Source organism: Pectinophora gossypiella, chromosome 17 (genome assembly GCF_024362695.1).
Source record: "Pectinophora gossypiella chromosome 17, ilPecGoss1.1, whole genome shotgun sequence".
Lineage (NCBI taxonomy): Eukaryota > Metazoa > Arthropoda > Insecta > Lepidoptera > Gelechiidae > Pectinophora > Pectinophora gossypiella.
The window spans coordinates 12,346,753-12,370,110 of NC_065420.1; the positions used below are offsets into that span (position 1 = coordinate 12,346,753).

The following is a 23,358-nucleotide window of genomic DNA, read 5'->3' on the forward strand; positions in this document are numbered from 1 at the left end:
ATGTGTCAAACCTTTCGAGTAGATTGTTCTGAACATTTTTTACTATGACACCAGACGTGTATGACCATCAGTTTGGCTTTAATTGGATTTTAAAAATCACGATTTTTCATACATTTTGTAAAAAATAATACTATGTCCGTTGGGAAAAAGAGGTATACAGGCGTATTACAAAGGACGTTGGCTGTAGTTTTTGCATTCGACTCAACGTTACGGCCTAAGTTTAGGTTGAATTATGGTATTGATTCACCTTGACCGTAAATGGTTACCACCCTCCAAAGATAAGCTTGCCATCTAGTGACGAAACTCGTATTTTGGCATGACGTCTGAAGTATCTGTTAGGGAAAACAGGAGTCGGGTAGTTGTACTTTGCAAGTATGCCTATCACAATGTCCTGGTGCTACTCGGCCGATAACATAGTACCTCTATCACCCCACTGTTTATTCCTTGTATACACTTTTCTTTAAAAAAAGTAGCTTCTTAAGCATGTATCACCATCAGGTAAGGTAGTGGTCAAACGCAAACCTATTTTTCAAAAGACGACCATCATATTACACCTTTAGCAAGATAGTTCCATTATCACTAGATAAAACTTTTTGAAAAATCGAATTAAGTTCAAAATATTGGTCATAGTCGTTTAATGCCATAGTAATAAACATTCTGACGATCCTTTAAATAACGCGCCTGTTATATTTTATGTTTATACAAAATGAATCAAAAATCAAGTTTTTTTGAAATCCAACAAAAGCCAAACTAATTAATGGTCATACACGTTTTTGTCATAGTGAATAATGTTTACAGGTATCTTCTCGATAGCTTTGACATGTGTTTTTTGCTGACCGGCACTTTTCACACAGAAACTATAACGTAAAGTCCAACAAAAGTCAAAATAATGGTCATAGACGTTTGGTGCCCTAATAATAAATGGTCAAATGGATAAGTTCTAACGGGATATACAAATATTGTTTCATGGCCGGCACTTCACATTTTCACCGAAAATTTATGAAAAATACAGTTTTTTAAAATCGAATAAAACCGAAGATATTGACCCTACAGCTTTGGTGCCATAGTAATAAATGCTCATACGGATAAGATCTATCGGAATATAGCAAAATTATTTTTTGGCCGGCAATTTGACTTCTGGGCCGAAATCCGATGATCTCCTTTAAGTTTTTTAAGAGTTCATACGACACTACGACAGAAAATAAATTGGGCATAAGTAGGCATACATTATATTTAAATGGTCTTTGTTGGAAATCCTTACTTTTAATACTAATATATGCGATAAAAAATATTTTCCCTTGAAATGGGAATTTTTCGGGTTTTTTCCCTCAGAATTGGGAAAATTCCCAAAACGCGGGAATTTTCCGGGTAAGAACCCAACACTACTTACACCCCGTACAAGTACAGTCATGAGCAATATAATGTACCCACTTTAGAACTCTGTCGCACTAACATATTTGACATTTAGTGAGACTTACAGTTCAATTTGTCAAAAAAGTTAATGTGACATGGTACCAAAGTGTATACATATTAATGCTCGTGACCGTACAAGTACAGCCATGAGCAATATAATGTACCCACTTTAGGACTCTGTCGCACTAACATATTTGACATTTAGTGAGACTTACAGTTCAATTTGTCAAAAAAGTTAATGGGACATGGTACCAAAGTGTATACATTAATGCTCGTGACCGTAGGAACAGGTAGCCATCAAGTAGGGAGTGACACCGTAACGAATACTGAGGGGGATGATTTAGACCATGATTCTAAGTTAATATCAAGTGGAATTTTCTGTCGAAAAATTAATGAAATTTTAGGGTGGTATTAATAAACCAAACTCAGCTTTGAGACGGCCCTCAAGATCATGTCAATGTGACAGTTCTCATAAAACAGGAAGGAGATAGGTTGGCTTACGTAGTCAACAATTACACGCATAATGGGCCATCTTAGAGTCTAAATGCGGAAAACAGAGCCCACTAACATAAACATAAACATGGTATAACTAATATTATTTCGTTATCAATATCTGATTCGGCCTTGTTACTTTTTGAAGTAATTTTATTATTAAAACTTAATCTACCTATCTACGCTTCATTACTATCGTAATTTAAATAAGTATCTAATATTTCGATATCATCTAAAGTTTGCCTAGATAATAATTTCACGTGCACTAGAGCTAAGCCAAATTGATCGATTTAAGTAATTGACTTTCCAGGCCGCGTTCTCCGAAAAAAAAAAAAGAATTTAGATGGCTCTGTAAAAAAAAAATTCATCGTTATTACCTATTGTCTCATTGCTTTTTAAAATACATAATTAATCAAAAATATAATATAAAGAAACATCATCATCACCAGCCCATTAACGTTCCCACTGCTGGGGCACGGGCCTTCCCTATGGATGGATAGGGAGATCGGGCCTTAAACCATCACGCGGGCCCAGTGCGGATTGGTGGTTGTTAACGACTGCTGATGCAGCCGGGACCAACGGCTTAACGTGCCTTCCGAAGCACGGAGGAGCCTATGACCGGCCTTTGCGAAAGTTGCTTAACTTCAACAATCGCAGACCGAGCGCGTTTACCGCTGCGCCAGCAAACATATATAAAAATAATTGTTGCTTTGTATTTCGATTAGATGTATAGAATTATGTTGCTACCTATATTGCTTCTCTTTATTTATCCTATAATAACAATGTTTGGACTTCATGTAATAAGGGTCATCAATGAATTCCCAAAAACAAAGATAAAACACGTATATGTCTGGAATCCATTAAATTAGAAGGTTAGACGAAAGCAAACTTATACATTTTTGTTATTGAACGTTGCCTGGAAAGTCTCTCATCGATACGCCAAATGAAAGAGGACCTAAGTGTTTTAGATTTTGAATCGAATGAAGACATTTTGTGATATGAAATGAAATGTAATGATGAAAGCATATTCTGCTCAGCGGTCGGCTATAAAATGCGAACCAAATGTGTCTAATACTAATATTTTCCGTTAATCGAGTTATTTTTGTAACATAGCAACGTCTTATTAAAGTATTTTGAAGGTAAGTTTGTGTTTTATTAAAGACCTGTACGAAGCCACTGACAATGCCGTAAGCGTGGCCAATTATTGGTCAGCAAAAAATTTGTTTCGATCGCCATCGACTCGCAAAGAAGAAGAGAAGTATCGTCCTAGTATTACCTATCTCTCGTTTTTCAACAGAATAAGAATTCGGCGCTTATACTGGATGACAACCATAACATAACATAACAGATGAACTACGACCTCTGTAGTCCAGTAGTTGAGCGTTGGTCTCACGATCTGGAGGCCCCGGGTTCGAATCCCGGTGGCGACATATCACAAAAATCACTTTGGGTTCTCTAGTTTAGTTGTCCGACAGTAAGATGATCCGTGCTTCGGAAGGCACGTTAAGCCGTTGGTCCCGGTTACTACTGACTGATGTAAGTATGTAGTCGTTACATGAGCCATGTCAGGGGCCTTTGGCGGCTCAATAATAACCCTGACACCAGGGTTGATGAGGTTGGTAATCCACCTCATAACCCACACGATAAGAAGAACTAAGTAATGGCAGTAATGGTCGAGCCAACTAAGTTAGTGAAAATAAATTAAAAACTCATTGGTGCAAGTCAAAGGTTAAAATAAAAATAAAAAATAAAGTCCGGTACCGGGGTTCGAACCTGCGCTCCTCATTGGAGAAGCAAGCTGGTCCACCACAGGACCACAGATATCATCCGAATTTTTCAAATTATCAACACAAAAAATGTTTCTGTGATAATGTTTATAATTCTGATTTACGGGCACCTTCTTCTTCTATCGTGTGGGTTGTGAGGTGGAGCACCATCATCAACTCTGGTGTCAGGGTTACTATTGAGCCGCCAAAGGCCCCTGACATGACTCATGTAACGACTACTTACTTACATCAGTAAGTAGTAACCGGGACCAACGGCTTAACGTGCCTTCCGAAGCACGGACCATCTTACTTTTGGACAATCTGGTGATCAGCCAGTAATAGGTATCCTAACCAAACTAGGGATCACAAAGTAATTTTTGTGACATGTCCCCACCGGGAATCGAACCCGGGACCTCTGGATCGTGAGCCCAATGCTCAACCACAGCACCACGGAGGTCGTTATCAACCGTGGTGTCAGGGTTATTAATGAGCCGCCAAAGGCCCCTGACATGGCTAATACATCATCATCATGGTTCATATGGTGACGGGTACCTTAATAAGCGATGAAGTAACTCGACATGAAATAAATACACAAATTCACTCACTATTTTATTATTTTTATTGTATTTTCATAATATCGTCGACAGACGCGGGCACTGAGGCTGTCAACTGAACCCGAACCAAGTGAAGGTCAGCAATAAACTATTTAAGAAACTATCACAATGTTAATCATCAACAATCATTAAAAGCTTTTATAAGAGCAACAATTACTGGCGAAATTTATAATAATAATTATACAAAAATGACAAATTATTCCCAAGCTAAGTAAATATTTAATACTGCATTGTTCTGCTGTCTGTACCTCGACCAACCATAGTAAACTGACAAACGTCAGTTGCACGCAGATTTCCCCTTTACAACATGATCAAAATCCTAAACTTACCTACGTTAAAATTAATAACATTTTTATGTTTACTTAATTTGTAATATCACTATAACAATCTACGCTGGCATCTCGAGTTCGAGAACTATAATTTCGATATTAATTAATAAGAGATTGAATAAAAACAGTAACATAAAGAACACTCTGGAACATATATTATGCAAGAAAACATTTATAAGTAAGAAATAGGTACTTAATCTTAATTTAAAAATAGAATATTATCATGCTCAGCTCATTTTAATACGAAGGGAGTTCGGGTACTGTCAGCAACAATAAATTTATGAACGGTAACGGTAATAAATATTCGACACAATTTGATCAAGAGTAAGTACTTACTTAATAAATGATTTTAAGTTTATTGTCTATATTTAATTTTATTTATTCTGAAGTGAGAATATTTTTGATAACAACTTATTATTCAAATAAGTTCAGCGATAGTTATTTAAGACACTAACTAATTATGGAACAATTGAATTATGAGATGCTCAATAAGTATTTCTATTTAATTTAATGTGTTCATTGATTTTTGCTGCTGACTGTAGGAGATGGTGAACACCCACCTTACAAATAAAAAGTAGTATTTGACAGCCAAGCAAAGTTCAGTCGAATTGTGTGATAATTGGATTCAATTTTTCTTTGTTGACAAATACTTAAACCCACGTTCGTCTCTGGTTTATTTTTTATTTGTAAGGTGGTAAAGGAATATAGTAAGAGTAAGTAAAAGAGTTAAAATAAGAGTAACTAACTAACTTTGTAACTACTTAACAAAGAGATATTAAGTAGTTGAAGGAGCTTATCGTTGCCTTTCAAAACCACGTAAGGACCTCTTTGAAAAATCACTTTCTAAAGTGATTTTCTTCAACAACGCCTCAATATCTTTAAATTAATTTTAATCGGGCTAAAAAATTTTCACCTGTAGGACTAACATGCACAACGTGATAAAATTTTGTCACGGTCATATTATCGACTCTGACGATATAATTATCTCGTTTTGTCGATTGATGGTAATATGCGAACCCAAATAAGTCATGTTGTTCTGTCAAAATACGAACAAAATCACGTGTCACACATGTTAGGGAAAAAATCTTATCGATTTCGACAAAGTTATTGAATTGATCGATAATTTGTCACGTTGCGCAAGTTAGCCCTCATCATCATCATCATCAATTTAAGAGCCACGCTCTTGTCGGGGTAGCATTTAATATACTTTTTTAGGGAAAAAAAGGGCAGTGGCTTTCCTCTTGCCTTCCGCCCCGCAGTATTATGTCTGACGCAAATGGGATGGCGGCAAGGGGAAGTTAGCCCTGCTCGATTAAAACTTTGTTAACAAAAATCACATTCGAATGTGATTTTTCAAAATGGCGCTTATATGGTTTTCACTATATAACACGACGATATATGAGGGCTAAAATTGTCGATCAGTTTCATCCGTCGCTCGAATTCGAGATGTAGCTATGAACAGAATCGCTGTCTAGGTCCATTGTACTTGTATACACACAGATATATTTAAAGCTGAACCAGATTAGCTTAACTTCACTAAACATTATTACCAAGTGGTGTTCGACCTATCCATGTGCATACGAGAACAACGCGAACATTTTTTTTAATATCTGCAATCTTTTAATTTTAAATTTTTATATAAAAACCATCACTCTAGTAACAATCTCTACCAGGATATCATATTTCAATTTGTTTAATAAACATTTTATTTATTTTAATGATAGCTTTAAGCCTAACTTAGTTTACGAAGAAGTTTATAAAGGTATATTATGTTAGTAGGTATAAGTGGAGACCAGAGCCATGGGGCCCGATCTTATAAAGTTACTATAATTTATAACAAACTTTGAAAAGTTAATGAATCTAGTTCGGTTGTGCTATTTGGTATTGAACAAATGCAACTTGATGTAACTAGTACGCATGGAGTGCAATTAGGCGAGGTTGCTCACATCATGACACAGTTGCAAAACATAGTCTATACACGATCTGGCTCTTTACACACTGACACTTTTTGCAGCAATACAGCAATAATGATAACACAGAACGTCAACCATTAGACACACGCGCTTCTAAAAGTAGCGATACAGCATCGTGATTGTATTACACCGCGATACAGCATCGTAACTGTAATGCACAGCGATACAGCATCGTGACTGTAATGCACAGCGATACAGCATCGTGACTGTATTGTGCATGTATACACTTTTAGTAGCATATTTGTTATAATGTAAGTATAGTAACACCGTGTCTGTATCGCTACTTACGCGCATGTGTATCGATGCCAACGCGATAATCTATCGCTACTGATCAATACAAATGTTTGATAATATAATCGCTAGAGTAGTGCATCGCTGCAAAAAGTATCAGTGTAAAAAGATTCTAAAATCGATAATTATGTAAGTTAAGACGAAACAAACAATAGTTCAACAGTTTTTAAGAATAAAGATATATATCCCGAAGTAGATTTACAACTAAGTATATATAAATATAAACTTTTGGAAGAAGATCACAAGACGTATCGACAAATTCACCTAACCGCAACACTATGCTTCGAAGGATGATTAATTTACAAAGTCTACTTACAATATAATTCAAGAGATAGATAGAAATCTAGTGTATATCGTAGTATATAGCGTATAGAATATTACAGCAGTAGCGTTGTGTCTCGTACACTGGGTACTTGGTGCTCGCCACGATACCTACTACTTTGTAAAAGGATATATTTGATTTATACAGTTCTCTACACATCCTAACTTTAAGTAATAGTGTGTACCATATCACCAACTCTTAAAGAAATAGTATAATTGAATGAAATAGAGCAAATATCATTCGTATCTTATAGTAATAGAGTGACCACTGGATCGCACAGTTTCATAGTATTTGATATAAAAGAAGAGAGTAGAACGTTTAAAGAGAGATGTAGGACGCGCCATATTCCTGATAGTTTGAGCGTCAATGATTTTGAGTTTACATTTTGTTATGCTAACTCCTATTCTTGGGACTCTACTCAAAATTCATACCAAACATTGTACCCACACACGTTATTGATTCTCTCAATCACTAAAACAAGATCACGCGAATACGCGTACGATACCAACGATCCAAATCTAAAAATCAAAATGTCGCAGTACTCGAGATGCAAAACATGGAGGGTTCAACGTTCAAATGATTTTAAGAGTCTGTCACTACCTACATATAAACTATTATACTTACCGGTAGATAGGTAATTAGACAGTTTATCAGCAGGTCGTGAAACAGGACTTAATCTTCGATCACTGATGCTACAAACAACAAGGCTACAGCCGTCCTTAAAGTTTTCTTCGTCATTGAAACTGTTTGATCGACAGTGGCTTTGCTAAGCATTCTACGGAAGGCTATCATCAAATCCAAGCTTAGTACGAGTATTTACAGAATCTATGTGACCTGACAGGTGATTTGATTCTATAAACAATTTACAATTACGTCATAAGCATGCTCTTATCACAGATTATGACCTACTCGAATGTACCGGTACCTATCGATATGTCGTTATTTGTCTCAAAACCATTGTTTTATAAATCATTTTATATTATCTCTACATGATGGACGAAAAAAGCACAAACATCTTCAACTATCATAAAGAAAGCGTCGTTGAACAGTATGCTATTTATTAATATTGAAAGCTATTATTTGTATCGTATAGATTCATACTTTTTGCGTCCACCACTTCTAAATCTTCTGCAGTCAAACCCGGACTGTTATAATCTTGTGAATGTACATCTTCTTCATTTATTGAAGAACATTAATGTTCCAAGAAAACATTTTATGAATGACATTTTCTAAGCGATCGTCTATTTTTGGAATACTTTGTGCGCATTCATGAATTTTGTATTCGATTTCCAAGTTCGTCAATGAGTTTCCAACTTTGAGCGTTACAATGGTCTGAATTGTTAAAGCTTAACAATAAGAATATTTTAACTATCTATTCTAGTCTATTTATTGCTATGTCAAATAGGCGGGTTATCAATATAAAACTTTGTGGGATATCAACAATTGAACTTACAAAATTGTCTTTATAAATCGTTATTATTCTCCGACTGAACAGCTAGTTACGAACTGAGTAACAAGTGAACAATGTGAACAGGCTAAAGCAATGAAACCAGTATGTCATAGTAAACCTGAACAAACAAAAGCTATGGACGGTTTCCGAGATGTTCCAATTAGTGAAATAACATTTACTATCCGTACCGACACGAACTTGCGTGTCGACGACACAGTATACTAGGGAAGGAGATACCACTAATAATACTTTAGATATATATTTAAGAATTGACTAGTCCGCCAGATGCAATATAGTAAATACAATATTTACGGTTGAAGATAGAATTTTAGAACTAGAACCAAACGAGGATGAAGATAAACTTGTCGACTAATTTACGAGGATAGTGTAAAAATCTATCTACCGTATAATATCAAGAGCGGGACACATGCTCCGCGAAGTAACGATACAGCACTATGTTGCTGTAGCCATATTGCTATTAGATGAAAGTGTACGAGATAACACTTTTACTGTTCATTACATTATAAATATCGAAGCTAACAATGTTAATGAGCTCTCGAGAACTCTTAGGCACATTTTATGGAATGAGAATTATAATAATTCAAATTGTCACATTTGCCCCGCTCCCCGCGATCGCTTGTCTTCCTACGAGTGTATGTACATCATCAGCATAGCCGCTAGTGCAGACACGACACCTCGACACCGATCCGCAACCGTTCCTAGCCGTGACCTAGTTCTGCGGTCGCCAGTCCCCGCCATTGCTGACATTTCATCGTCGATTCCTTTGTACTTCCAAGGGTCAGCCGTGACGATAACGCTATGACGCTCCGCAGAACCAGTCTGACCGAATGTAGCGTACACTTCTATACATTTTCCATCACCAATATCCTGCTGTTCTTTACCTCCATAAAGCCTTTGTCATTTCTGCCACATTCGACCGACGAGCCCTTACATTTCATCACGAGAGTACAATCGAAACAACACATGGACTGAAGGTCGGTTCGACCAACAAAGAACTACAGAAACACAATCAACCACTAGCTTTTTGTCTGCCACAACTATACAAAACTAAAAGAATCAATATTTACAAAAATAGATCACGTAAGTATACTAACTATAATACCACGTTGAAGTGAAACTACTAACAACAAGGTTGTTCAATGCAGTAAATGAAACTTCAAATATTGCTCATTTGTCTCTAACTACTTCAAATAATGTTTGCAGTTTGAAGTTGCTTTAAAGATACCTCAGATGTTCATAGTTTCACTTGAATGCGGGTTTCTATTAGAACTTATAACATAACGCCAAAACTTCTCTTTAAGCAATGAACAACTAACATTCATATATATCTATCTACAGTCTATTGGTGGCTATAGGTACTTTTGCTTTTTTGATACAAAAAAATGTTTTCGTCGACATCTTTCGTAAGATGCGTAATTCCTTCAACAATTTCGCTTGCATCTTTCTTTTCTGCGTCAGAATTTTATTCATTTTTATTCGAAGCATTTTATAATTTGCTTTCTAACGTCTCACTCTTTCCATTTTACTTCCAACGACTTCACTGTTTTTAGTCTTTGTAATATTTATTTGAAACCAAGAAGCTAAACTATAAACGCAAACACGAACAACAATGACGTAACTAAAGCAACTTGAGCAATATATTTTTACAACTATTTTGTGCTTACGACATCAAAATTACGTACCAAAATTAAATTGTGCTAAGCACTGTTACCAGCTGCTTTGATGAAATAATCACTATTAATACGATACTTTGTATATACGAAATTAAAAACTCTAATAATATTATATTTATCGCTTGTGCTTCTCAGACTGTCAAATGTAACCGTAATGTCTCTAAGACATTGAGACTGCTAAGTCTTTTTACTCGTTCAGTGCTCAGGACAATGGAGGTAGCCGTACTCTAGTCCAAGGCTTACGGCGACAAAGACAAAGTAGAGGAGGAACATCGTGAACCCGAGGCCTCTGTTCATCTTCCACCTAAAGCAGGCGATGCTGAAAAAAAAAGTTAAACTGTCAAAATCATTTTAATTACCAAAAAATTCAATTTTTGCTAAATTCGACTTTATGTGTATGAATTCATGTTTGGATCATAGGTAACTGATATCACATGGCTTCCAGGACACTTCTAGGAACAGGTTTCCTTCAATCAACTGGCCGTCTTGCCTATACGGGGTAAGGCGATATACACTACATTTGTGTTGTCTGAACGATATTTTTGTAAGGAGCGTCAGTGCTGTGACCATACCTGATGATGACGAAGATAAGCATGGCGAAGAGCAGCACGATGCTGCAGACCATGCCCTTAGAGTTGACCTGCACTGGCTCGCCATAGATGATCCCGTAGAGCAGCCACGGCAGAGGCAGCCTGGAATAGATGTACCATACATACGATTAAACAGAACGCCTATTTCAGTACAATTAGTATTAGTTGGTCTTTGGCAGATCAATAATAACCCTGACAAAAAAAAAGAAAGAAAAAAGAAAAATAGGCTACATAAGCCATCTTCAGGCGCATTAGCGCCATGGCCGAAATCGGTCGGAGATCATCGACATCAATAACCCTGACGACAGGGTTGATGAGAGTAGTAATCCTCCCCACAACCCACACGATAGAAGAAGTACAATGAGGATTTAAAACTAGAAACTTAAATGTAGACGGCAGCACCGTTGAATGTTCCTAAATTTTGACAGTTCTCTATGCCTTTGCCAACCCGCAGTGAAGAAACGTAGTGGAATGTGCTCCATACCCCCTCCGGTGGATTGAGGGCAGGCCTGTGCTCAGCAGTGGGACGTATATATAGGCTAATTATGTGCGTTATGAAACTAGCGTGCATGTTGCGAGGTTTTGTTAACAAAAATCACATTCGAACGTAGTTTGTCAAAAAGGCGCTTACGCATTAACTGTAAGACGACGATATAGACAGATATTTGCTGTCTGTATACCTTCATAGGCATTAGATTAAAAACTTATTGCCTCGCGTCAAGACGTAATTCCTTGTGAGACCTCTACAGATTTCCCCAGAGGTCCGAACATGTGGTCTACTAACGACCTCTCGGAGTACCGTCGATGTGCGTTTAATTAACTAGTCATCATTATTACGATTTGTTGGGACCCTCGCTATGTAATTTTCGGCGCCAATAGATGGCGTAAGTGGAGCCACACCATTCCGTGATCGAAATATTTTTTTTTGTCATAAATAAACTAAGCTAAATGAGCTCTACACCTTTTTGTCACTACTTGAAGGTCTAGAGTAAAAATACCCTTCCCATTTTCTTCAGGTTTAAGTTATTGACAACTTTCTACGTATATTTAAATGTTCTTTTCATTACTAAGGGGGGTATTAATAAACGAATCTCAGCTGAGACTGCCCTCAAGATCATGCTCAAGTCTCTGTTTTTATATGAGAACTGCCACATTGGCATGATCTTGAGGGCCGTCTCGAAGCTTAGGTTAGTTTATTAATACCACCCTTAGTAATAGAAACTACATATAGAAAAGTTTAATAAAATAATTATTTACGTTTACTTGTATGTAACATAAAATACAGAAACGTAGTAAATACTAAGTATGTATATTTAATCAATAATTTATAGAAAATACATTATTATTTTACCTCTTGTGGCACAAATAAAATGAAGCCCTAGAAATAATAATAAATGAGAAAAATACTAATTTATTTCCGTTTTACACTGAATCCGCTATACGTACCCCATCTAGGTAACGGATAGGAACTAGAATAGGGACCCTACACCGTTAATCTGTAGGACATTGCAAGATGAATCAACTAATAGATCTAAAAAAGTAAGATGATTCCACGCTCTGAGGTACAAGCCCTGACACCTCCACCAACCCGCACTGGTGGTGGAGTATGCTCCATACCCCTCTCCAGTTCATTGAGGTGAAAAAATAATAATAATAAAAGAATTGAGGTGAGGCCTGGGGCCTAAAAAAGTAATATTTTTTTCACATTTGTTCACATTGCGCACTTACTTTTATATATTATGCGCAAATGTCAAATTGAAATAATTTCTTTTTGAGATATTGCTTTGAAGTGGCCTGTTTAGATCATCTGTGCCCAACAGTGGGACGTATATAAACTATTTATATGACGTTGTCTATTAACCTCATATTTTACGTATTATTTTTTGTGTTTCAACCGAAAGTAAGGTCATGAAATCAGAAATCAGAATCATTTATTCAACGTAATTACCATGGATAAACTTGTTGAAGATCAATGTAACATTTTTGAATTTACGTCATTTTGCAAGGTGTTATGGCTGAGGAGAAGAAATGACAGTGGTCAGTCATTTTGTATGAAGAATTTTAATGTTAATGTTCTCATACTTTTGGAATTGTGTATCGTGCTGGAACGTGTTAAAAATAAATACGTGTTTGGTAAAAGCCAAAGTGTTGTTTTGTTGTGTCAGGATCGAAGCAAATGGAATTTTATAGTCTCTGCTTACCCCGGTGGGAAATAGGCGTGAGTTTATGTATGTAAAAGCCAGGATAGCCTATGTACTTAGTATCGCATATTTTAATTAGCCATACGGAGAAAGATTGTACGGATTATGTAACTTAAATGTACTACTACAAAGAAAATTATGTACTTAAAAGCTTTGAGCGTTAAACGCAAGTCTCATACTTAGGGGCCGGCGATTAGGCGAGCCTGGTGTTCATGTTCTTTTCACGTGTAGAAATCCTGTGCCCAATGGGAGGGACGTATGATAACGGAGACGTTTACAAGAAATCCCTTAATAATTTTGGACAAATCCACCAAAACTTAGAGTCCAAGTCCAATTCGACCTATTTCCCCGCTACGTCGTGATGGCGTGACCCCCTCTTAGTCATAACCCCCACACCCAACGTGAAAAGTTACGATAAAAGTAACAGCTTGATATTTATCTACCTAATTCTAAGGAGCCTTGGCCCAAATATTAGGTCAAAGAACACGCAAACTTAGGAGATTTAAACTCTTACTTTGTAACGCGCGGCTTGTAAGCATTCATAGGCTTTTAATATTTTCTTCAGCGTGTGTTCTTCAGTGGTGTGGCTAAGAATTACAATGGCAACTTAACTTAGTACATTGTAAATAATTTGTGTTGTATGTCATTTTTGCACTGGAGCTGTGGCAGCCCAGTTTGTAGAACGCTTGCCTCTCACTTTGAGGTCGCAGGTTCGAATGCAGCACAGGCCTAAACCAATGATAGCATCGAATTCATGTTTGGATCATAAATGATTATCACGTACTCAGCGGTGAAGGAAAACATCATGAGGAAACTCACATTCCCGAGAAATACATTTTCGGAGATGAATGACCTAATCCGTATTGGGTTGGTTTTCCCTTCGCGGGTTGGAAGGTCAGACAGGCAGTGGCTTCTGTGATAAACCGGACTTGTCAAATCTTCAGGTTAGGTAAGCGGACCCTGTGAAAAACGGGATAATGCTATTTGATGTTATTTTTGCACTGCTCGGAAAATGCTTCTGCTTTGAGTCATATTGCAGGAAAAATAATTATTTTAACTAGAAAAATAAAATAAAAATAAAGGTCCTTATCAGAGTCAGAGGTCTGAAAATAGACAGAACACAAGTGCACTGTTGTAGGAAATTAAGTAATCACAAAGGCCGACGTAACACGCGCTAATGACGTTTCCTAAATGGGTCGCATAATATAAGTTCCGAATGAGCATAATAGGGGCGCGGCCTCCGGGCGTACCCCTATGCTCGGATATTACCTTTTCTCTACATCCTTTGGTAGGTGTGAGAGAAACTTGAACGTCTCTGTGGAACTAAGTACCTTTGTATTCAATGGAAAAGTCAACAATACTGAGAATAATTATGATGCATTATTCACTCAATTATTTCACTTTGTAATTGAAAATTAAATGTCAACCCCACGCGTGCAATGTTATTTTTCGATAAACATATTAGAATTTAAGTACATAGACACAAAAAAAATGTGCCCCACATATGGGTCATGCATATGAGTTTCAAAATTGCCTCACATGCGGTTCATACGCAGTAAACGTGTTGAATATTTGCACAAATGAGTTAATTCATCTCGGGTCGACTATTACAGACGGCTTTTTTTGACGTGACTTAATGTAGATTTCCGCAGATGGCATTAACTACTTGGCCGGACAAATGGGGAGCGCTGAAGGCTCTCACCCGTTACAACGTTTAAGACAACAGGCCTGAGGGTGCCCTGTTGGGCGCGAACCTTCGCTCAGGGCGTCGTCTGAGAGGAAGAAAATTTGAAAGGATTAATCGATCCTAGTGGGTCGATAGCGATAAGCTCTGAATGAGGGATATTACAGACGGCGATACGGTTCACCACCACCACTTTGCTCTAACAGAAATCTCGGTGACGTATGGGTACTTAGATCATCTTACCCCATTGGGAAATAGTCGTGAGCTTAAGTTGTTGTTGTACTAAGTATTTATTGCGGGAGTTCCATAAATTAAAAGGGGTTAAATGAGTATGAGTGAACAGCCTCCGTGGTCTAGTGGTTAGAGCGTAAGGCTCACGATCTGGAGGTCCGGGTTCGATTCTCGATGGGTACATTGTCGAAATCACTTTCTGAGACTGTCCTTTGTTTGGTAAGGACTTTTCAGGCTTGAATCACCTGATTGTCCGAAAAAGTAAGATGATTCCGTGCTTCGGAGGGCACGTTAAGCGGTTGGTCCCGGCTTTTTTATTAGCCGTAAAAACACCTTCACCAACTCGCATTGGAGCAGCATGCTGGAGTATGCTCCATATCCCCTGCGGTGGGTTGGTGCGATTGAGGGGAGGCCTGTGCCCAGCAGTGGGACGTATATAGGCTGTTTATGTATGTATGTAAATGAGTATGAGTGTAATGTTTTGAGTATTGAGTATTCATATTTCAGTATAGAATTAATGTTTAAGTTGAGTTAGAATAGAATAGTTAGAATAGTTTTGTTTGCCAAACATCCTGAAGAAGTTGACAAAAGCAATTACATTTGCAACGTCAGGGAACAGTCACTTTTAAAGATGCACAAAGTTAATACAATATCACTTATACATAATATATATAACATTATGTTTTCCCATAAGTTGGGAAACTGTTTCTAGTTTTACGAAACAATTTTATTTAAAGTACTTCTAAAGTCTTCATTGTTAGTTCTCGAAAGTTGTGCTGAGACTAGACAGTCTATTTCATATGAAAGCTCAACAATAACAAATTCACTGAATCAACTCAAAGAGTCAAAGCTGGTTAATACTATACTGTATACATAATATTGAATTGTAGAAAACTCGCTCCAGATTCGACAAAAAGAATATAACTTTACAAAACAAACATACCAACTGTATTCTAAGTATTCTTTGTCATATTATTGTCAAACATCAGCGTTCAGAAACTCCCATCTAAAAGCAAACTTATTCCCACTATTTAGAGCTGAAAACAACGTCGGAACAACTTGAAGCCTTGGAGTGTGGTTTGGAAACAAGGGATTTTGAACTTTAAAGAGGCGGATTAAGGTCGTGTTGTTTGCCGGAGGCTCTATCGATTGGGGATGCACCAAAATGTTAGGGCCTTGTAGCCTCGCATCTATACGGACGAAATTAAAATACCTACAGAAAGCAGTTGTACTGGTTAAATAAACTTCGGTGAGATGGGTGTACGTAAGGGAGTACGGTAGTACTGAAATTGCGAAGCCTTGTACCGAAATATTAGAATGGCGGGTGTAAATTTTCACACCGCGTAATACGGAGTTCGGAATGACCCAATTCTTTGGGAGAATCGAAATTGGTACTAATTAAACGGCGATTGTTATAATATTTAAGTACTTACATGGATGGATATAGATATAGGGATGGATGGATAAGGAGCCGTACGAGTACGTACTTATGTGTGTTAGTGACATCGTAACGAATACTGAGGGGAATGGTTCAGACCATGATTCAGAGTTAATATCAAGTGGAATTTTCCGTCGCAAAAGTATGGAACTAAAAATATTAAAACTAAAAACACAAACATTTTCATGAATTTTCCGACAGGAAATTTCACTTGATATCAACTCAGAATCATGGTCTGAACCATCCCCCTCAGTATACAATATAATAAATTTATTGCCAATCTATAATTAAGATACAGGTGTAAACGTGAGTCATGTGTTTTATTAATGTGATTGTTCCCGAAAGAGGAATCTTTATATTCCTTAAGGACCCTACATCACTAGGACATCATAGTGGCACCAACATTGCCAGGATTTACCACTTAATATTCTGTTAAAATGTAGCCGTAGTAACCCAGTTGGTAGAACGCTTGACTCTCAATTTGAGGTCGCAGGTTCAAATGCCTAAACCAATGATTTTCGAATTTGTTTTCGTATTCATTATCAATCATTTAAGATCCAAACATGAATTCGAATTGGGCGGATAAACATCGTACGGCTATTGGTCGAAACAGAGCGTGTTGTGCCTGCGGCACAGGTTGCTTTCCGCACGCAGCGCGAATTATATCAACGACTTTGGCTAATAGCCGAACGACATCTATCTATAGTAGATAGCATTCGCTACGTCTATTAGTTGCAACAATCGATATATCTACCAAATTCGCGCCGCGGGCAGCGGAATCCGTGCCGCGGGGGCTGCACGACCTTGGCATAATGGTACCAAACGCAATTAATTTCGTTTCAGGGAAGTGAAATGTTATTTGATTGATTGTGGTTATGAAATATGAATGACTGATGAAATCAACGATGCTGATTATGATCTGTGACCTTCTGTTTGTCGTTTGAAGAAAAACGCACATTAACTGAAAGCGTACTAGTAGAGCTACACATAACATAAATAGCCTAATATACGCACTAACCTGAAGATTTACAAGGTCCGGTTTTTCTACAACAGCGACTGCCTGTCTGACCATCCAACCCACGAAGGGAAAACCAGCCCAATACAGGTTAGGTTAATAAATAATAAAAATCTTTATTTACTCTCACAAAAAGTAATGCCATTGCATAGGTTAGGTTATACATACCTCCGAAAATGCATTTCTCGGAAATGTGGGTTTCCTCACGATGTTTTCCTTCACCGCTGAGTACGTGATAATCATTTATGATCCATGAATCATGAATTCGAAAACTTGTGCTAGGCCTATGCTGCATTCGAACCTGCGATCTAAAAGTGAGAGGCAAGCGTTCTTACCAAGCTTTCAAGTCTAGTTTTTTTTTTTGACGTGAATTATTGTAGATTTGCCGCAGATGGCATTAACTACTTGGCCGGACAAAATTTCAAGTCTAGTGAAGGTCCCAAAAAAGTATAAATATAGCTCTACCAACCCGCAGTGGAGCAGCGTGGTGGAGTATGCTCCCTTCCGGTTGATTGAGGGGAGGCCGAGTTTGTAAAATATATTATTTGTATGTCGTTTCCATATCTCGGTCCTATGGAGTCCCGGACATTTGCAAGGGGTGTGTGGGGACGAAGCCAACACGTAGAGGCCCCTTAAGACAATTTAATCTAAATATGGTGTGACACCATTATCATAATAATAAATCTATTTTTTTAAATATGCATTTCATTTTTTTAAATCGGTCTTTCGAATGATTGATTTATTCTAAATGGCTCTAATGACCTTTTGTGAAGGGATAATGTACAGAGGATATAACGCGTTTGCAAATAAAAAAGAACCGAGCAGACAATAGGGCATTTGTTTAACGAACATACAGCGATACGGTTTAAAAGTTTCAGCTGACTCACAGTGCACAAAAAACGTCTAAAGAATAATACGGGAAAATACGTAGTTACTTACTTAATTATCCGTCGCAAAAGTATAGAACTGAAAATAATTAAAAAAAAAAACGCTAAAATTTTCACGAATTTTCTGACAGGAAATTCCTCAGTATTCGTTACGATGTCACTAATACCCTGTCTAGTGGATCCATCTCTATTTTTATAAAGATAATGGTGCTAATTCCTACAGACGCCGTCTAATTTTAATTTAAGTTATACCAGTCATTTTCTTATCCGTTGGAAAAGAAAGGGACGGGTAATCGACAGGCACAAAATTTATGGAATACACGTGAATTTTAAGCAGAAATCCAAAACAACCGTCTAAAAAATTTACATCAGCCAATAACCCGACAGAGTTAAGTAGACAGCACGTCAAACGGATTAGAATACCAGCGATTTCGCCTATTTTATTTTATTATTAGAAATTACATATAAAAAAGTTTTGTAAAGGTTTATTTACTTTTATTTGTAACAAAAATATATAAACTTAGTAAATATTTGTATGGGAATGTATATTAAATTATTAATTTAAAGAAAATACATTGTTATTTTACCTCTTGTGGCAGAAACAAAATGAAGCCTGACAAATAAAGGTATTTAAATGAGATAAAGGGCAAGTCAAGCAGCACTTTCTCAGCTCTCTCTCCTCTTTATAACGCTTTTCTTTTCTACTCCATTCTTCTTACATCTTCTTCTTTATAAGGTAGGTAGTACTGTCATGGTTTCCTTTCTTCCATAGTAATGTATGTATGTATTTACGTATTTATATAATTATTATAATCATTATTTATTGCTTTCTATGTATTGTTTTTAATATAGTCATTTTTTTTTCTTCTTATTTTGCACTGTCTATCCCGCTACACTTTTCATTAAATTCATATCCTATACCTAAAGGTTGCCTGGAAGAGATTGCTACCTTAGCAATAAGGCCGCCTGTTGTACTTCAAAATTTAATTATAATACTATTTTTATTTTTTTATGTGATTTAAGTGCAATAAAGAGTTTTTTATTTGTAAAGGCTAGATTATTTACGTTTTACACTGAATGTGCTATAGGTACACCATCTAGGTAACGGATAGGAGGTAGACTAGGATTTCTACACCCTAGACTCGCCATGGCCGGCGAAGAGTGGGTGTAATATTATACACTGCTCTGTTAAGAATAAGAATAAGAATAAAATAAATTTATTGCCACTCTGTGATGCAAAGATATCATGTTTTCAACAATAAATGTTAATAAACCACTTTGTTTTTGCTACTTTGATCCCTGATCACTCGATTGTTCGAAAGATGATCCGTATTTCGGAGGGCACGTTTAGTAGTTGGTCCCGGTTGTTTGTAGTGGTTAAATGAGCCTTGTTGGGGGCCTTAGGCTGCTCAATGCCAATTCTGTCGAAGGTTGAAGAGGTCGGTTATTGACCTTAAAAACCCACATTACTGTCGTTTATCTAACTTATGGCTGTAAGTATGTACAGTCATGAGCAATATCATATACCCACTTTAGAACCCTGTCGCACTGTCACATTTGATATTTAATGAGACGTGCGGTTTATTTTGTCCAAAAAGTTAATGTGACATGGTTTCAAAGTGTAAACGTATAAGTACTCGTGACCGTACTCCAAGTCTGTTCTCGGGAAGTACCGTATTTGGGTGAATATTAAAATTTCAAGTTTTGGCGAAATTTCATATTACTTTTTCGTGAAAAATTGGGTTCCGACATGAAAAAGATCCAAAAGGATCCCGGGTTCCGACATGAAAAAGAATCCAAAAGGATCCTTTTTTCATGTCGGAACCCAATTTTTCACGAAAAAATTATATGAAAGTTCGCCACCAAACTAGGCACATTTTGATATTCACCCATTTCTTTTTTTGTACCCCTGATGACGCGAATGCAAAATTTCATGAAGGTCGGTTGAGTAAGTAAAGCATGATAGTGTAAAGAACAAACACGTTTGCATTATACGTAGTTTAAAGCAATTTCTTGCAGGCAAAGGGCGCCATATCAACCTCTCTGAGACACGTTAGACACAAAGGAGAGTTTTTAGACTATAAAGATAATTAATACTTATATTATTAGTAACTTAATATTGTACTTTGACTTTTCTTTTTTAAATTTTAATTTTGACCTCTTATAACTTGACACGATATTTTGGAAATATAAATTTTAATGTCGTTGATTTTAGAAAGTTTTATGTTTTGAATGCATGCCAATTGTTTCAAGCTAAATTTGTATTAAGTATATTTTTTATTGTAAATTAATATTTGCACGCCTGCAAGCAGGCTGATAACACTAAGGGCATACATATTACCTATTAAGACCATTGTACTGTGTTCATGCAAAGAAACGATCTATCTATCTATCTATAAAAAAACCACAAATATCTTCGTCTAGTAATATTGGGGTAACACCTGTACACAAACGGTGTTCGGAATAGATTTCTTACTAGCAATAACGGTGCCTGGATGTTATATCGCCATACTACCACACGGCTCACTTCAGGATATTGAAGCCACTTTGTCATTGTTCGTATTTCACGTTTTGGATTTGAAATCTCAGATATTACCCGTCCATTTTCAAAAAATCTCATCCAAAAATTCATCATCATTCATAAAAGAGCAGTTCGCGCTATTTATAATCTGCGTCGTCGGGACTCTAAAGTAGGTAAGTATTTACTAAGTTTCTGTCTTTTTTTGTTACAAATAAGTACACTTAAATAAACCTTTACAAAACTTTTTTTATATATGTAGTTTCTAACATAAGTACTTAATAAAAAGAACATTTAAATAGGAAGTTGTCAATAACTTTAGTCAGACCAAGAGTAAACCTGAAAGAAATAGGAAGTATTTATAATATTTTTTATTGTTTGTAGGTTCTTTAGACCTTCAAGTAGTGGCGTAAAAGTGTAGAGCCCATTTAGCTTAGTTTATAATCTATGACAAAATTTTTAAGCCACACAACCCCGATGAGTGTAGCAAATAAAATATTAAATCAATAAACTAATCCCGCGAGCAATAAACTTTATATGTTACCGTAATAAAATATGTTACAGTCGGTGAGAAAAGTGATATAAAAATCGTAATGTGTGACTGCAACCCAAATGTGGTCTGTGTGGAGTGTGAAATGTCCTTAACAAATTAATACTCTCTAAGCTTCTTTTTTCGTGTGGTATGTGAGGTCAATGACCATCCTCATCAAGCCTGGTGTCAGGTTCACTGGGAATCACTTTGTGATCCCTAGTTTCGTTTAGACGTTGCAGGCAGGTCACCTGATTGTCTTTACGTATGATGGTCCGTGCTTCGAAGGACACGTATAGAAGTCGGTGACGGCTACTATTTCCTTAAACCATTTGGTGATTCGAACCCGGGACCTCCAGATCGAGAGACCAGCTCTCTGATGACGAGACCACAGAGGCCGTTAAATTCGTTAGGTAAGGGACAGGCTGATTTCGAGAGGACGACGCTTCAGAGAGGCAAAGACGAATAATAAATTCCCTAGATAGTTTAATATTGTATGTATTCCTATCTTAAGGTGTACATATATTGTATGCGCCTTAGTTGTCTGAATTTATCACATCACTAATTTAAGAGCCACGCTCTTGTCGGTGTAGCATTCTCCATTTTTGTCTGTCAAGGGCCAATTCCTTCACTTCCTTATAAGACACGACGTTCGCGTTTCTTTAATCTGTTCCATGTAAGCTCTTCTTGGTCTTCCCCTTTCTCTCTTTCCTTGTAGCTTCCCTTCTATGATATTCTTCTTCTTCTATCGTGTGGGTTGTGAGGTGAATTACCAATCTCATCAACCCTGGCGTGAGGGTCATTTTTGAGCCGCGAAAGCCCCTGACATGGCTCATGTAATGACTACTGACTTACATCAGTAAGTAGTAACCGGGACCAACGCCTTAACGTGCCTTGCGAAGCACGGATCATCTTATTTTTTGGACAATCAGGTGATCAGCCTATAATGTCCTAACCAAACTAGGAATTACAAAGTGATTTTTGTGATATGTCCCCACCGGGATTCGAACCCAACACTCAACCACTGGACCACGGAAGCCGTTCCTTCTGTAATGATTTGAATAAATTCGTCGTGTCTTATTAAGAGTCCGATCATGTTGCGTCTTCTGTGCCTGAATTAATAAATACTTAAATAAATTTTCGCGTGTACCACTTACGACCCCGACAGTACGGGCACAGTACCAACATTCCAGCAGTAACCTACATTTAAACAAAGTACCGTATAAATCCTTCTGAGACGTGTTTTGGTGCGCAAACTACCAACACAACTTGCAACTCCTCACCCGAATCCCCAAGACGTAAGGTCGATATTGCAACGAACGTTTCCGCGCCATATATCATGAAATACAACTATCAGCAGTGGAACTCAGAACCCTTGTTCGAGGTTGGGGTTCGATTCCTTATGAGTTTCCCAATCGACCTCATCTGTTCTGTAGCTAAAGTCCGTTCAAGAATGATCTTCATAAAAGGTAAACAAACCTGTTACTACAAAGAATTTTCTAATTTCACCTAAACTACGCAAAGTATTCTTCTAATAACATCCGTAGCACTTAATAGATGTATGATTTCTTAGCTCAATGCGAAATTAGCGTAAAATGATTATTAAAAACACATTTTTTCACGTAAAAACAAAAATCAAACAAAACCTCACAAAAAAGTTGACATCATAAATTATTGTTAATCTTGCTTGTTAAGCTTGCTGTCAATTTGATGTATTAGTGATGGGACATTTCATTCAGGTCAGGAAAACGAGTCAGTTCCGTGAATAACTTAAGTGAGTGTACTGTACTTAGGTAATAAGTCGACTTGCGCAGAAAAAATGACTTACAAGTGAGTTGTGTAACCACAAACAAACATACAATATATCTTTTAATATTATCATACAAAAGATTTAAACAACCCAAGAGAGTCAGTTCATTTG

The 23,358-nt window shown here is 37.0% G+C and overlaps 1 protein-coding gene across 3 annotated transcripts in view; it reads right to left on the reverse strand.

Annotated features, from left to right (window-relative positions):
- Positions 1-4,277: 4,277 nt before the first annotated feature.
- Positions 4,278-23,358, reverse strand: part of LOC126374169 (sodium/potassium/calcium exchanger Nckx30C) — a 114,629-nt gene continuing 95,548 nt past the window's right edge. For all 3 annotated transcript variants that reach the window (XM_050020652.1, XM_050020651.1, XM_050020650.1), the window contains exons 6-7: positions 10,917-11,036; positions 4,278-10,663 (exon numbers count right to left, since the gene is read on the reverse strand). In XM_050020652.1, coding sequence (XP_049876609.1) covers positions 10,540-10,663; positions 10,917-11,036 — 244 coding nt within the window. In that variant the 3' untranslated portion in view covers positions 4,278-10,539. The remainder of the gene's footprint in view (positions 10,664-10,916; positions 11,037-23,358) is intronic.